The sequence below is a fragment of the Oncorhynchus gorbuscha genome, linkage group LG16 (assembly GCF_021184085.1).
Source record: "Oncorhynchus gorbuscha isolate QuinsamMale2020 ecotype Even-year linkage group LG16, OgorEven_v1.0, whole genome shotgun sequence".
Classification (NCBI taxonomy): Eukaryota; Metazoa; Chordata; class Actinopteri; order Salmoniformes; family Salmonidae; genus Oncorhynchus; species Oncorhynchus gorbuscha.
The window spans coordinates 71,376,921-71,391,635 of NC_060188.1; the positions used below are offsets into that span (position 1 = coordinate 71,376,921).

Here is a 14,715-nt window from a genome sequence, read left to right on the forward strand (position 1 = left end):
ACAAACATGCTATGGTGGTAGTCTACTAATAAGGTTTGTTCCGTCCATTAAAGTGTGAATAAAAAAATATGAAGCCTGATTTTTACGAATTATTTAATGAAAATGTTGGCATTAGTAATTGGTACTTTTCTTTAGTTTTAGAAAATTAAATGTCAAAATATTTGATTCTATAGTGAACATAATAGGGTTATACTTGTATGAGGATAGGTTTCCAGATGCTTTGTCAGTCATTTAAACAATATATTTTTTCAAACATGGACTAATAGTGTTGGGTGGTGACAATACTATAGTGTTTAATAATGATATCAATTACAGTATACAGTGCATTTGGAAAGTATTCAGACCCCTTGACCTTCTCCACATTTATTACGTTATAGCCTTATTCTAAAATGCATTAAATAACAATTAATTCCTCAATCTACACACAATACTTCATAATAACATAGCGAAAACAGGTTTTTAGTAATGTTTGCAAATTAATATTTAAAAAACTGAAATACCTTATTTACATAAATATTCAGACCCTTTGCTATGAGACTAAAATTTAGCTGAGGTGCATCCCGTTTCCATTGATCACCCTTGAGCTGTTTCTACTACCTAGATTGGAGTCCACCTATGGTAAATTCAATTGATTGGACATGATTTTCAAAGGCATACACCTGTCTATATAAGGTCTCACAGTTGACAGTGCATGTCAGAGCAAAAACAAAGCCATGAGGTTGAAGGAATTGTCCATAGAGCTCAGAGACAGGATTATGTCGAGACAAAGATCTGGGGAAGGGTACCAAAAAATGTCTGCAGCATTGAAGGTCTCCAAGAACACAGTGACCTCCATCATTCTTAAATGGAAGAAGTTTGGAACCACCAAGACTCTTCCTAGTGCTGGCCACCTGGCCAAACTGAGCAATTGGGGTAGAAGGGCCTTGGTCAGGGAGGTGACCAAGAACCCAATGGTAACTCTGAGAGAGCTCCAGAGTTCCTCTGTCTAGATGGGAGAACCTTCCAGAAGGACAACCATCTCTGCAGCTCTCCACCAATCAGACCTTTATGGTAGAGTGGCCAGACAGAATCCACTCCTCAGTAAAACACACATGACAGCCCTCTTTGGAGTTTGCCAAAAGGCACCTAAAGAATCTCAGACGATGAGAAACAAGATTCTCTAGACTGATGAAACCAAGATTGAACTCTTTGGCCTTAAAGCCAAGCATTACATCTGGAGGAAGCCTGGCACCATCCCTACGGTGAAGCATGGTGGTGGCAGCATCCGACAGGGACTGGGACAATATTCAAGAACGAGGGAAAGATGAACTGAGCAAAGTACAGAGACATTATTGATGAAAACCTGCTCCAGAATGCTCAGGACCTCAGACTGGGGCCAAGGATTCACCTTCCAGCAGGACAACGATCCTAAGCACACAGCCAAGACAACGCAGGAGTGGCTTCGGGACAAGTCTCTGAATGTCCTTGAGTGGCCCAGCCAGAGCCCAAACTTGAACCCGATCGAACATCTCTGGAGAGACCTGAAAATAGCTGTGCAGCGACGCTCCTCATCCAACCTGACAGAGCTTAAGAGGATCTGCAGAGAAGAATGGGAGAAACTCCTCAAATACATGTGTGCCAAGCTTGTAGCGTCATACCCAAGAAGACTCGAGGCTGTAATCGCTGCCAAAGGTGCTTCAACAAAGTACTGATTAAAGGGTCTGAATACTTCTGTAAATGTGACATTTCCTTTTATTTTTTTATATAAATTTGCAAAGTGTCTAAAAAACAGTTTTTGCTATGTCATCATGGGGTATTTTGTGTAGATTGATGAGGAAAAAATAGATTTAATTCATTTTAGAATAAAGCTGTAACGTAACAAAATGTGGAAAAAGGGAAGTGGTCCGAATGCACTGTATCTAGGATGACTGATTTGAATGTGTGATGAAATAACAACTGATGTCCAACATCAAAATGAACCCTTCCTTTACATTTCCTTCTGGGGAAAATATTGTTGTTTTATAGGTTTGTAAAACTGCTGTTTCATAACAAAAAAGTATGCAACAACTGCACAACAAAACCATAACTCACAGACACAAAGTGTTTTTCATGTGAAATGAAGATGCAACTTTGAAGAAGTAAATGTTCACTGCTTGTGTTTACTCTCTGAACATCAGGACAGATGCTATGAACAAGTGCAGTCAGTGCACAACTAGAGTCACCTAACAATAACCTATTTTTTTGTTGAAAACATATCTGCATAAAAACACATAGCATAACTGTTTTCCTTATGATTACTTTCATAGTTTTCTTCATCCAGCAGTGTCATGATGAAATATGACGTGTAAGCATGGTCCCAGTAGCTTTGTGGAGTGGGACAGAGAGGCTGGTGGTGCAGTGAAGCACAAGCCTTCAGCACACTGACTCCTTTTTCATTTCTGGGAGAGCTGTCACATTGGGGGCCGCCACCGGTCCAAGCAGCCCCTGACTGTGGTTCACCCCAGCATGGGGTACAAAAACGGCTTTGTCTGAAAAGGGTGGCTCCTTATCAGAAGTAAGGTCACCACAGGCATATTTTCATTTTTGTTTTGCTGTGAAAACAAAGCCACTTTGGCTTCTTAAACAGTGAATAACACTGCACAGCATGGCGCCAAATAGCCTCTGTCTCTTCTATGCATCCCATATAATTCTGCCACTGAACATTTGACAATACATTTCAGGGGATAACTAACAACTCTGTTTGAGTCTTCGGTGCTACCGAGTGAGCATATTTCGGAAGTCTGAAAGGTTGCCAGTCTGGTTTTGGGAATGGTGGTGTTGTTGCTGCTGTTGTTGTGGTTGCTGCTGCTGCGGTTGTTGTTGAATATAACCCACAGTACCTTGCTGTGGGATATTAGTGGCGTGGAAGAACGCCTGAGTGGGTCCACTGTGTAAGAGTCCTTGGGGCTGCATCTATCAACAGAAAGGGATCAGGGCATAAATGAGGTGATACTAGTTATTCTACAGAGTGAGCCAAACCCCAGCCAGCCCAAGGCCTGCGATCACACGACCGCAAGTAGTAGGACTACTACTTTACCTGAAAGAACTGCTGGGGCTGCTGCAGCTGTAGAGAGTGATGGTTGGCCTGCTGCTGAGGGTGGTAGGTGGGCTGGGCCTGGTGCGTGATAAAGCTGTTGTGAGGGATCATGATGGGGGACGTGAATACAGGGGAGGGGACCAGGACAGCGTTGCAGTTCACCTGCTGCATGGGGAATGACGGGGTCATCATCTGCTGCTCCAGGGTGTATCTGAGGAGGGATGAGCGCAATCCACCGGTCAACTACATTTACTGTGTTCATAGTAACAGAATATGTTTATTTTGTCTTTAACACTTAGATTTCTGTATGGTCTGATTATTTGCAAATACAGTTGAAGTCGGAATTTGACATACACTTAGGTTGGAGTCATTAAAACTCGTTTTTCAATCACTCCACAAATTTCTTGTTAACAAACTATAGTTTTGGCAAGTCGGTTAGGACATCTACTTTGTGCATGACACAAGTAAGTTTTCCAACAATTGTTCACAGTCAGATTATTTCACTTATTACAATTCCAGTGGGTCAGAAGTTTACATACACTAAGTTGACTGTGCCTTTAAACAGCTTGGAAAATTCCAGAAAATGATGTCATGACATTAGAAGTTTCTGATAAGCTAATTGACATCATTTGAGTCAATTGGAGGTGTACCTGTGGATGTATTTCAAGGACTACCTTCAAACTCAGTGCCTCTGTGCTTGACATCATGGGAAAATCAAAAGAAATCAGCCAAGAGCTCAGAAAAAAAATTGTAGACCTCCACAAGCCTGGTTCATCCTTGGGAGCAATTTCCAAACACCTGAAGGTACCACGTTCATCTGTACAAATAATAGTACGCAAGTGTAAACACAATGGTACCACGCAACCATCATACCGCTCAGGGAGGAGACGAATTCTGTTTCTTAAGAGATGAACGTACTTTGGTGCGAAAAGTACAAATGAATCCCAGAACAACAGCAAAGGACCTTGTGAAGATGCTGGAAAGAACTGCTGGTACAGGTACAAAAGTATCTATATCCACAGTAAAACGAGTCCTATATCAACATAACCTGAAAGGCCGCTCAGTAGGGAAGAAGCCACCGCTCCAAAAAATCCAGACTATGGTTTGCAACAAAGATCATACTTTTTGGAGAAATGTCCTCTGGTCTGATGAAACAAATATACAACTGTTTGGCCATAATGACCATCATTATGTTTGGAGGAAAAAGGTGGAGGCTTGCAAGCCGAAGAACACTATCCCAACCGTGAAGCACGGGGGTGGCAGCATCATGTTGTGGGGGTGCTTTGCTGCAGGAGGGACTGGTGCACTTCACAAAATAGATGGCATCATAAGGGAGTACAATTATGTGGATATATTGAAGCAACATCTCAAGACATCAGTCAGGAAGTTAAAGCTTGGTCACAAATGGGTCTTCCAAATGGACAATGACCCCAAGCATACTTCCAAAGTTGTGGCAAAATGGCTTAAGGACAACAAAGTCAAGGTATTTGAGTGACCATCACAAAGCCCTAACCGCAATCCTATAAAAAATGTGTGGGCAGAACTCAAAAACAATGTGCGAGCAAGGAGGACTACAAACCTGACTCAGTTACACCAGCTCTGTCAGGAGTAATGGGCCAAAATTCACCCAACTTATTGTGGGAAGCTTGTGGAAGGCTACCTGAAACGTTTGACCCAAGTTAAACAATTTAAGGCAATGCTACCAAATACTAATTGAGTGTATGTAAACTTCTGACCCACTGGGAATGTGATGAAATAAATAAAAGCCGAAATAAATCATTTTCTCTACAATTATTCTGACATTTCACATTCTTAAAATGAAGTTGTGATCCTAACTGACCTAAGACAAGGACTTTTTACTTGGAATAAATGTCAGGAATTGTGAAAAACTGAGTTTAAATGTATTTGGCTAAGGTGTATGTAATCTTCCGACTTCAACTGTAAGTTTATATCATGTGTTTTAAGTACAATCAGTTCATATCAAGGATAAATGTTCTCATATTTCACTGCATGTACTACATATGGGTCAAATAACAGACCATGTAAATAAAGTCAACATAATGATTATATACACACTCAATCACACACTTACTTGGTGTGCTGGATGGCTGTGTTGCACTGGGAAGTCTGGGAGCTCATACTGCTATCAGGTAAGAGGGTATGCATTGGCTGGTTGAGCAGCATGCTGCCAGAAAGAACGGTCTATGTCAGTGTCAAATCTGGAACTCCAACCTTTCTAAAAATGACCCCTGGGCCATGAGGGCTGAGATTGCACAAACTGGTATTTTCCACCCTTGACATACTTATCCATCTCCAAAATACAGTGTGAGTCCAATAGACAAGACAAAAGGTTTTGTGACTCAAGGAGACTATTCCCTCTCCAATGTCACCCTAACCTTTTTCTTCAAACCATTTGATTTCAACCTGAAGAACTCAAATCTACTTTTATTTTTGATTAAGTTAACAGAAGGACAAGACTTTCATATCAAGTTACTTTCACTTCAAGGTAAGCTGGTGTTAAGCAGGTGCTCTTTCATTCAGAATTCATACAATGTAGTTATGAATAACTTCAAATCATAAAGCTTTGTTTTGATAATATACAGCTTGCCATGTCAAAATGTATTCCGTTACAAGTTGCTTCAATTCAGACCAAACTAAATGCTGAGTTACACTGACCATGAAGAACAGACTCAACACATTCATGAAAGGAAATTGTGCAACAAGAAATCAGAGTGTTTTACTGTCTGTAGGGCTCACCGTAACTGTCCCTCTTGACTGAACTCGGTGTCTGAGTGTCTTTGGTTTGCGTCCTGCAGTGGCTGTGTGTTCATCTGCTGAGAGAACATCATGGGGTTGCTGTAAAAGGGCATGGTCAGGCTGGTGTGGGTGTGCACCGGGAGACTGACTGCCTGCATCTGCCCGCCTGCATTCCTTATCAATCTCTGTTGCACCTAAACAACAACAACAGGGACATTAACACCAGGTTGACTACAGTCATGAACAAAACACGTCCTTGTATATTTGAAATCAAATCAAACTTTATTTGTCACATGTGCCAAATACAACCAGTGTGTAGACCTTACCATGAAATGCTTACTAACAAGCCCTTAACCAACAGTGCAGTTCAAGAAGAGTTTAAAAAATATATACCAAATAAACTAGAGTAAAGAATATTAAAAGTAACACAATCAAATAACAATAGGCTATATACAGGGGTACCGGTGCCGAGTCAATGAGTAGCAGCAGTGTACAAAACAAATGGGGAGGGGGGTTGTCAATGCAAATAGTCCGGTGGCCATTTGATTAATTGTTCAGCAGTCTTATGACTTGGGGATAGAAGCTGTTGAGGAGCCTTTTGGTCCTAGACTTGGCGCTCCGATACCGCTTGCCGTGTGGTAGCAGAGAAAACAGTCTATCACTTGGGTGACTGAAGTCTATGACAATTTTTTGGGCTTTCCTCTGACACTGCTTATTATATACAGTTGAAGTCGGAAGTTTACATACACCTTAGTCAAATACATTTAATAATTCTTTATTTAATCATAGTAAAAATTATTGTCTTAGGTCAGTTATCATCACCACTTTATTTTAAGAATGTGAAATGTGAGAATAATAGTAGAGAGAATGATTTATTTCAGTTTTTATTTATTTTATCACATTCCCAGTGGGTCAGAAGTTTACATACACTCAATTCGTATTTGGTAGCATTGCCTTTAAATTGTTTGGATTGGGTCAAAGGTCTCAGGTAGCCTTCCACAAGCTTCCCACAATAAGTTGATGAATTTTGGCCCATTCCTCCAGACAGAGCTGGTGTAACTGAGTCAGGTTTGTAGGCCTCCTTGCTCGCACACGCCTTTTCAGTTCTGCCCACAATTTCTCTATAGGATTGAGGTCAGGGCTTTGTGATGGCTACTCCAATACCTTGACTTTGTTGCCCTTAAGCCATTTTGCCACACATTTGGAAGTGTGCTTGGGGTCATTGTCCATTTGGAAGACCCATTAATTAGCTTTAACTTCCTGACTGATGTCTTGAGATGTTGCTTCAATTTATCCACATAATTGTACTTCCTCATGATGCCATCTATTTTGTCAAATCCACCAGTCCCTAAGGCAGCAAAGCACCCCCACAACATGATGCTGCCACCCCCGTGCTTCACGGTTGGGATGGTTTTCCTCCAAACATAACGATGGTCATTATGGCCAAACAGTTCTATTTTTGTTTCATCAGACCAGAAGACATTTCTCCAAAAAGTACAATCTCTGTCCCCCTGCGCAGTTGCAAACTGTAGTCTGGCTTTTATATGGCGATTTTGGAGCAGTGGCTTCTTCCTTGCTGAGTGGCCTTACAGGTTATGTCGATATAGGACTCGTTTTACTGTGGATATAGATACTTTTGTACCTGTTTCCTCCAGCATCTTCACAAGGTCCCTTGCTGTTGTTCTGGGATTGATTTGCACTTTTAGCACCAAAGTACGTTCATCTCTAGGAGACAGAACGCATCTCCTTCCTGAGCGGTATGACGGCTGTGTGATCCCATGGTGTTTACTATTGTTTGTATAGATTAATGGGGCACCTTCGGGCGTTTTGAAATTGCTCACAAGGATGAACCAGACTTGTAGAAGTTTACAATTCTTTTTTTGAGGTCTTGGCTGATTTCTTTTGATTCTTTTGATGTCAAGCAAAGAGGCACTGAGTTTGAAGGTAGGTCTTGAAATACATCCACAGGTACACCTCCAATTGACTCAAATGATGTCAATTAGCCTATATATTTTTTAATTTTGTTTTAGCCTTATTTAACTAGGAAAGTCAGATAAGAACAAATTCTTACTTTCAATGACAGCCTAGGAACAGTGGGGGGTTAACTGCCTTGTTCAGGGACAGAACAACAGATTTTTTTACCTTGTCAAGGATTCGATTTTGCAACCGTTCGTTTACTAGTCCAACGCTCTAAACACTAAGCTACCTGCCGCCCCAATCAGAAGCTTCTAAAGCCATGACATCATTTTCTGGAATTTTCCAAGCTGTTTAAAGGCACAGTCAACTTAGTGTATGTTAACTTCTGACCCACTGGAATTGTGATACAGTGAATTATTTGGGAAATAATCTCTCTGTGAACAATTGTTGGAAAAATTACTTGTGTCATGAACAAAGTAGATGTCCTAACCGACTTGCCAAAACTATAGTTTGTTAACAAGAAGTTTGTGGAGTGGTTGAAAAATGAGTTTTAATGACTCTAACCTAAGTGTATGTAAACCTTCGACTTCAACTGTAGGTCCTGGATGACAGGAAGCTTGGCCCCAGTGATATACTGGGCTGCACGCACTACCCTCTGTAGCACCTTACAGTCAGATGCTGAGCAGTTGCCATACCAGGCGGTGATGCAACCGGTCAGGATGCTCTCGATGGTGAAGCTGTATAACTTTTTGAGGATCTGGGGACCCATTCTAAATCTTTTCTGAGGGGATCTGAGGACCCATGCCAAATCTTTTTGTGTGTTCCTTTTCATAGGTGTTCCTTTTGTCTAGAGGGGAAAGGGCAGTGTGGAGTGCGATTGAGATTGTGTCATCTGTGGATCTGTTGGGGTGGTATGCAATTTGGAGTGGGTCTAGGGAGGATGCTGTTGATGTGAGCCATGACCATCCTTTCAAAGCACTTCATGGCTCCCGACGTGAGTGCTACGGGGCAGTAATCATTCGTGCAGGTTACCTTCGCTTCCTTGGGCGCAGGGACTATGGTTAATATTTCCCTGCTAACTCTATACAAAGTAAAAGTCTAAAGCTATTGGGATAAGAGTATAGATGGAGAGCTGGGGTACCTGAGGGGAGGGTGTGCTGTGCTCTCTGAGGAGAGAGTGAGGGGATGAGTCGTGGGCTCCATGGAGAGGCTGTTTGGAGTGGGCCAAGGCCTGCCTGATCACCCTAGACTGGGGCTGATGCTGCTGGACCGGCCTCCCTGGACCCTGCTGCTGAGGCTGCTGCTGTTGGACCTGGCCAAAGTCACCGTGGATGGGTTGCTGTAACAACATCTACACACACACACAAACACAGGAGGACTTAGCTACTGTATCCACTCTATGACAATTGGCTTAGGTTAGCATCTCGGTCCTCAGGACCCCAAGGGTAGCACGACACAGCTGATTCAAAGCTAGATGATTAATTTATTATTTGAATCAGCTGTGTAGTGTTATGGGAGAAAACAAAACAGAGGACCAAGTTTGGGGAAACCCTGGCTTAGGTTAAGGGACTGCTTTAGGCCGGGAGTCTGACTAGCGGTAAGCAGGGTTACCTGGAGGTTAGCAAGCTGAAGCTTCTCCTTGATGTCATGCAGCTCCTGCTGCTGAGTCTTGATGTCCATCTGCAGGATGCGTGTCCTCTCCTCCAACTGCTCCTTGAGCTGGTTCATCACACCTAGCTGAGGCTCTTGGGGCTGCTGTTGGTACATAGACTGCTGCTGCTGCTGTTGTTGTTGTTGCTACGACGGAAATAATAGGATACACAGCCATCATGATAACGGCGGTTCACAACAAAGTACCATGCATGGGCGATGCTCTGGCACAAGCCTTCACAGCTGCCTACACACATTTTCAGAGCCAAGGAGGACTCTGCTGTAGTTCAGAAATACAGCACTCAAGCACTTGAGGTCCACAGAAATCATCCTCACAATCATTATCGCTTGATTAGCACTTCCAGCTCTTCTTGTTTCCAGCTCTTCTTCTTGTTTTCATGCAGATGTAGGAGATGCTTTTACTGGGCCTCATTTAACATGAGTTGAAGTGATCATCTTGAGACAATTTATACATTCTTGAGAATAGTAGTTTTACATCTGGAATTTAATTGTCATCTACATTTACAGCTATAATATGATCATCCCCAATTACGTTGCTGTGGTCTAAAATCAAGTGGGAGTGGAGGCATTTCACACAAACAAATGAGGATGTCAACCAACAGACAAGAGCAAGCTGTCATAATACTGGGAGACTACTAGACAAACAGTAAGCAGGCAGGCGACAGACAGACAGGAGAGATTAGACTAAACACCAACCATTACGGAGTGCTGGCTGCAGGTAGGAGAAGGGGGTAGGCTCAGTTGGGGAAGGAGGTCAAAAGAGTTTTGCCTCTGTACCAAAGTCTATAAGGTGAAGGACAACAAAAACAGACGGGGAGTTGAGCAGGATTCCAGGCTGATGTTTTTCTACAAGTATTGGTTTTTCCACTGGCTAGTTCTTAATGAGGTGAACTGACCTTTGAACTACTGGGCACAAGTCTGGCCAAATTCTTCTCTGTCCCCGCGACTGATGCAGACTGTCGTGATGGTGTGCAAGCGTCTGTGAACCGCAAGGACGTGTTGGCTGGTGGGGAAAATGATTCAATATGTAGAAGGTTACGCATACTTCATAATTAACCATTTAAATCCAAAATTGTATACAGTAAGTGAGTGTATGGTGGTGCAGAGTTTGGATTAGGGTGAAAGTGGTGTTGTATGGTACAGGGTTCAAGTCTAAACGGACTAATTCAGTTCATTTGGGTTGGCTGGACAAAGAGAGCAACAGAGGGACTCACATGCCGAGTCGGACAGGGCTGTGTGGGAGGATTTCCGGGAGCTGTGGGAGGACACTGAGCATGCCCCGCTCATCCTGTCCTGTCCGGGAGGGTCCAGATTGGGACAGATGTCCAGGTACACCTCCTGAGCCTGGAACACACAGGATAGACAGAGGAGTATCAAGTACTGACAGCGCTAATAAGATCTGGGACATATTAGCTTTTACCCACTCAGAATACACACAACAATGCCTGACACTTGAAAGCTCTGTATTAACATGGAATTTCACTATCCCACTTAACTCTGAACACTGACACAGGATTGGGAAGTAGAGCACTACTGTACATGATTGTAATGTACATGATTGAACGTGGTAAAATGGCTGTTTATATGGAAACTTGAATACTGGATGTTATTGTAACATTCTTTATGATTCATTATTTATATTTGATCCTAGTGACTCTTCTTCATACCTTTATGGAGGACGAAGTGGCCATCTCAGGTGACGTCTCCTCCAAGCCAAACTCTCTCCTCCTCTCCGCTCTCACCTCCGCGTAACTTCAAGTCCGTGACAGAGTGTGATAGAAAGACAGATCAAATGTCAAATGATTTGCCCATAAGCCTAGCTTTTCCATCAACAATCAATCAAATTTGTTTTATAAAGCACTTTTTACATCTACTCAGTCTAAAGTTCCAAAGAGCAAGCAATGCAGATGCAGAAGCACAGTGGCTAGGAAAAACTCTCCAGAAAGGTTGGAACCTAGGGAGTAACCTAGAGAGGAACCAGGCTCTGAGGGGTGGCCAGTCCTCTTCTGGCTGTGCTGGGTGGAGATTACAAGAATACATGGCCAATAAGGCCAGATCTTTCTTCAAGGCGTTCAGATATTCATCCTCAATTTACAATAGCTAATGACAGACAGCTGCGTGAGGGTTCTGACCCTCAGGCAGCATCAGAGTATATTTGACGAAACATGACAGAGAGAGACAGAGGAATTAGGTTTACCTGACGACTGTGTGAGTGCACACTATGAACTCTGGCTTGGAGTTCCACTGGTGGTATGTAATGTAGTAGTGTGTCTGGAGCCAGATCCACTGCTGACCCTTGGTCAGAAACCGATAGTAGCAGGATTTACCCTTCCCAAACTGCATTACTGTGAAGACAACACAGGAACATTTTCAACAGAGCAGTCAGGAATACACAAATCACTACACTGCCCTTGTTCCCAAAATCCTAAAACATCAGGAGTAGCAAGCTCTAAACAGTCTCAGAAGTCTGGGCTTTTTATGAACATTGGTGAAGTGGAAATAGAAATGTAACTACAGTGGGATGACCTCTTTCTTTGAAATGGCTGCCTGGATCCTGTGGTAGTGAGGGAGAGCGGGAGAGCGGGAGAGCGGGAGGAGAGAGGGAGAGAGGGATGAAAGAGGTAGTGGAGAGAGTTGCTTACATTGCTTATGACACCGCGCTATAAGCTCCAAGTCATCCACATGATAGTAATCATAGCCAGAAGTCCCAAGAACCTCAAAGGGCAAGTAGCCGATGATTGGTGAAGCTCTGGAAAGAGAGAATAACCAAGATATTAGGCAGCTATGTTTTATAGCAACAGACTGGTTAGACTGTGACATTTAAGTATTTATTTTGTCGGAATGTACTATTTTGCAGCCTTGAGAGAATAACTTGATTGATAATGTCATAATTACCTTGACAAGTACATTGACAAATACATGAACATTATGATTAATAAACCTACGTTTGTACTGCCTCAAGCACACAGGGCAATATAACTTCATATGATCCATAAAGTTATGACACATTGACAGAATATCACCACACTAAATAGGCTAGGGCTGAGCGAGTGCGATGTTGCGAATGCCTAAAAAATGCGTAAACATGGCAATGTCGTATAATCACAGCTATGATTATGACGTGATTTTGGCTCACTTGGTGCATTTCATTCATCAATGCTCAGTTAAATCCACTTAGCCTAGGCCCCCATAAGCCAAATTCAGAATGGCATGCAGGTCACATTATAGCGGGAGCCATTCTTGAGACCCAGCGCAGATCACAGCAGTTTGGCAAGGAGCTGTGAATGTCCAATTATAGCTCAGCAGATCACAGGACGTACAATTTCCTCCCTTGGTTTTTACCTTCTTTACAGTTATCTAATAATCTCGGGGAGGTTGCCATCCTCCCTGCTCTGAATTCACAAGAGTCTTTGATTAGCAGGTACTAAGGGATTTGATTTGATACTGCACTGGTGGTGTCATGAATGATAGAATGTTGCAGTCTGGGCTGTTTCTCATTGGTCCTTTATCACCTGTGACATTGCAGACTAATCTTGTGTCTCACTCTCACTATCCAGGGCAGGGCAGTAGGTCTAAATGCCTTACTTAGTGAGGACGCGAGGCCACACAGTGGAAACTAGCACAATCAGTCAGTCACGCCACTAGCACCAGCAGTCTGCTGAACACTGAGCCTGTTCACCCAAAGCCAATCAGATGGAACATTACCAAGGGACACAGTGGGGCAGTATGACACGCCAGTAGACAGAGTTTACAAACAACAATGTCATGTTAATGCCAAGATAGGGACAGGAGAGAACAGCAGTTGTCCTCTTAAATATATATGTTACTGTAGCGCCAAAGATATGCAGCCCAGAGGATGCCAGTTGATGGGCACCGATGACAGTGTGGATTTCCATCAGGATATGAATCTACTCAATTAAAGACTGATAACAGATGGAGGACAAAATGTACAGTTTTCTTTGCTCCTCTTACCTGTGATCTAAGAACAGGAACTTCCATTCAAGGCTGTGTCTGGATGTGAATTCATCACAGGGATCTTCCACATTACACAAATCCTGGTAAAAGTAACAAAAATACAATTTAAGACACTAGAGAACCAATCCTTAAATTCCCCCCAAAAAACTATTGGTGACCATGCAATTATAAGGTTCTATCTACGAAAAGTCTAGATCTGAGTTGTAAGTTTTCACATCATATCTCAGAACTGCTTTGTAGTGAATTCCTCGTTCATAACTAATCAAGTCCCTCACCATAGAGACACTTAAAGTGCAGAGTATCAAAATCCTGAGACTTTTGTAAAATAGTTTTTAGGGGGGTGTTGTAATTGTAACCTTGTAAGTCTCAAAAGTGGATCCGTGTTGTGTAAAAAGGTTCTTTCTGCCACTTAATGATACGATTATTTCAACGTTAATAGAAAAGTAAAGCCATTTAATGATTAAATGAATAGAATAACCTTCCTTCCTTCAAACCACATGATGTAATACATAATTTCATATTCAACATCAATTCAATCACCAAACACTTGTCCTTGCATCAAAGCTAAGAACAGCTTCTATCTCAAGGCCATCAGACTGTTAAATAGCCATCACTAGCCGGCTACCACACAGTTACTCAACCCTGCACCTTAGAGGCTGCTGCCCTATGTACATAGACATGGAATTACTGGTCAATTTAATAATGGAACACTACATACTGCTTTACTCATTTCATATGTATATACTGTAATGCCACTCCGACATTGCTCATCCTAATATTTATATATTTCTTAATTCCATTCTTTCTATTTTACTTTTAGATTTGTGTGTATTGTTGTGAATTCTTAGATATTACTGTACTGTTGGAGATAGGAACACAAGCATTTCGCTACACCTGCTAAAAAATCTGCTAAATATGTGTATGTGATCAATAACATTGCTAAATATGTGTATGTGACCAGCAGCGCCTCTTCAACCTCAAGAGGCTGAAGAAATTCGGCTTGTCACCAAAAGCACTCACAAACTTCTACAGATGCACAATCGAGAGCATCATGGCGGGCTGTATCACCGCCTGGTACGGCAACTGCTCCGCCCTCAACCGTAAGGCTCTCCAGAGGGTAGTGAGGTCTGCACAACGCATCACCGGGGGCAAACTACCTGCCCTCCAGGACACCTACACCACCCGATGTTACAGGAAGGCCATAAAGATCATCAAGGACATCAACCACCCGAACCACTGCCTGTTCACCCCGCTATCATCCAGAAGGCGAGGTCAGTACAGGTGCATCAAAGCTGGGACCGAGAGACTGAAAAACAGCTTCTATCTCAAGGCCATCAGAC

General features: G+C 42.6%; 1 protein-coding gene across 4 annotated transcripts in view; it reads right to left on the minus strand.

Moving 5' to 3' along the window:
- Positions 1-1,776: 1,776 nt before the first annotated feature.
- Positions 1,777-14,715, minus strand: part of npas2 (neuronal PAS domain protein 2) — a 50,636-nt gene continuing 37,697 nt past the window's right edge. For 3 of the 4 annotated variants that reach the window (XM_046307242.1, XM_046307245.1, XM_046307244.1), the window contains exons 10-22: positions 13,373-13,455; positions 12,043-12,149; positions 11,598-11,745; positions 11,068-11,152; positions 10,615-10,744; positions 10,297-10,403; positions 10,097-10,183; positions 9,341-9,526; positions 8,871-9,080; positions 5,813-6,006; positions 5,148-5,240; positions 3,056-3,266; positions 1,777-2,931 (exon numbers count right to left, since the gene is read on the minus strand). In XM_046307242.1, the coding sequence (XP_046163198.1) occupies positions 2,734-2,931; positions 3,056-3,266; positions 5,148-5,240; positions 5,813-6,006; positions 8,871-9,080; positions 9,341-9,526; positions 10,097-10,183; positions 10,297-10,403; positions 10,615-10,744; positions 11,068-11,152; positions 11,598-11,745; positions 12,043-12,149; positions 13,373-13,455 (1,839 nt within the window). In that variant the 3' untranslated portion in view covers positions 1,777-2,733. The remainder of the gene's footprint in view (positions 2,932-3,055; positions 3,267-5,147; positions 5,241-5,812; positions 6,007-8,870; positions 9,081-9,340; positions 9,527-10,096; positions 10,184-10,296; positions 10,404-10,614; positions 10,745-11,067; positions 11,153-11,597; positions 11,746-12,042; positions 12,150-13,372; positions 13,456-14,715) is intronic. The other variant, XM_046307243.1, reaches the window with a different exon arrangement.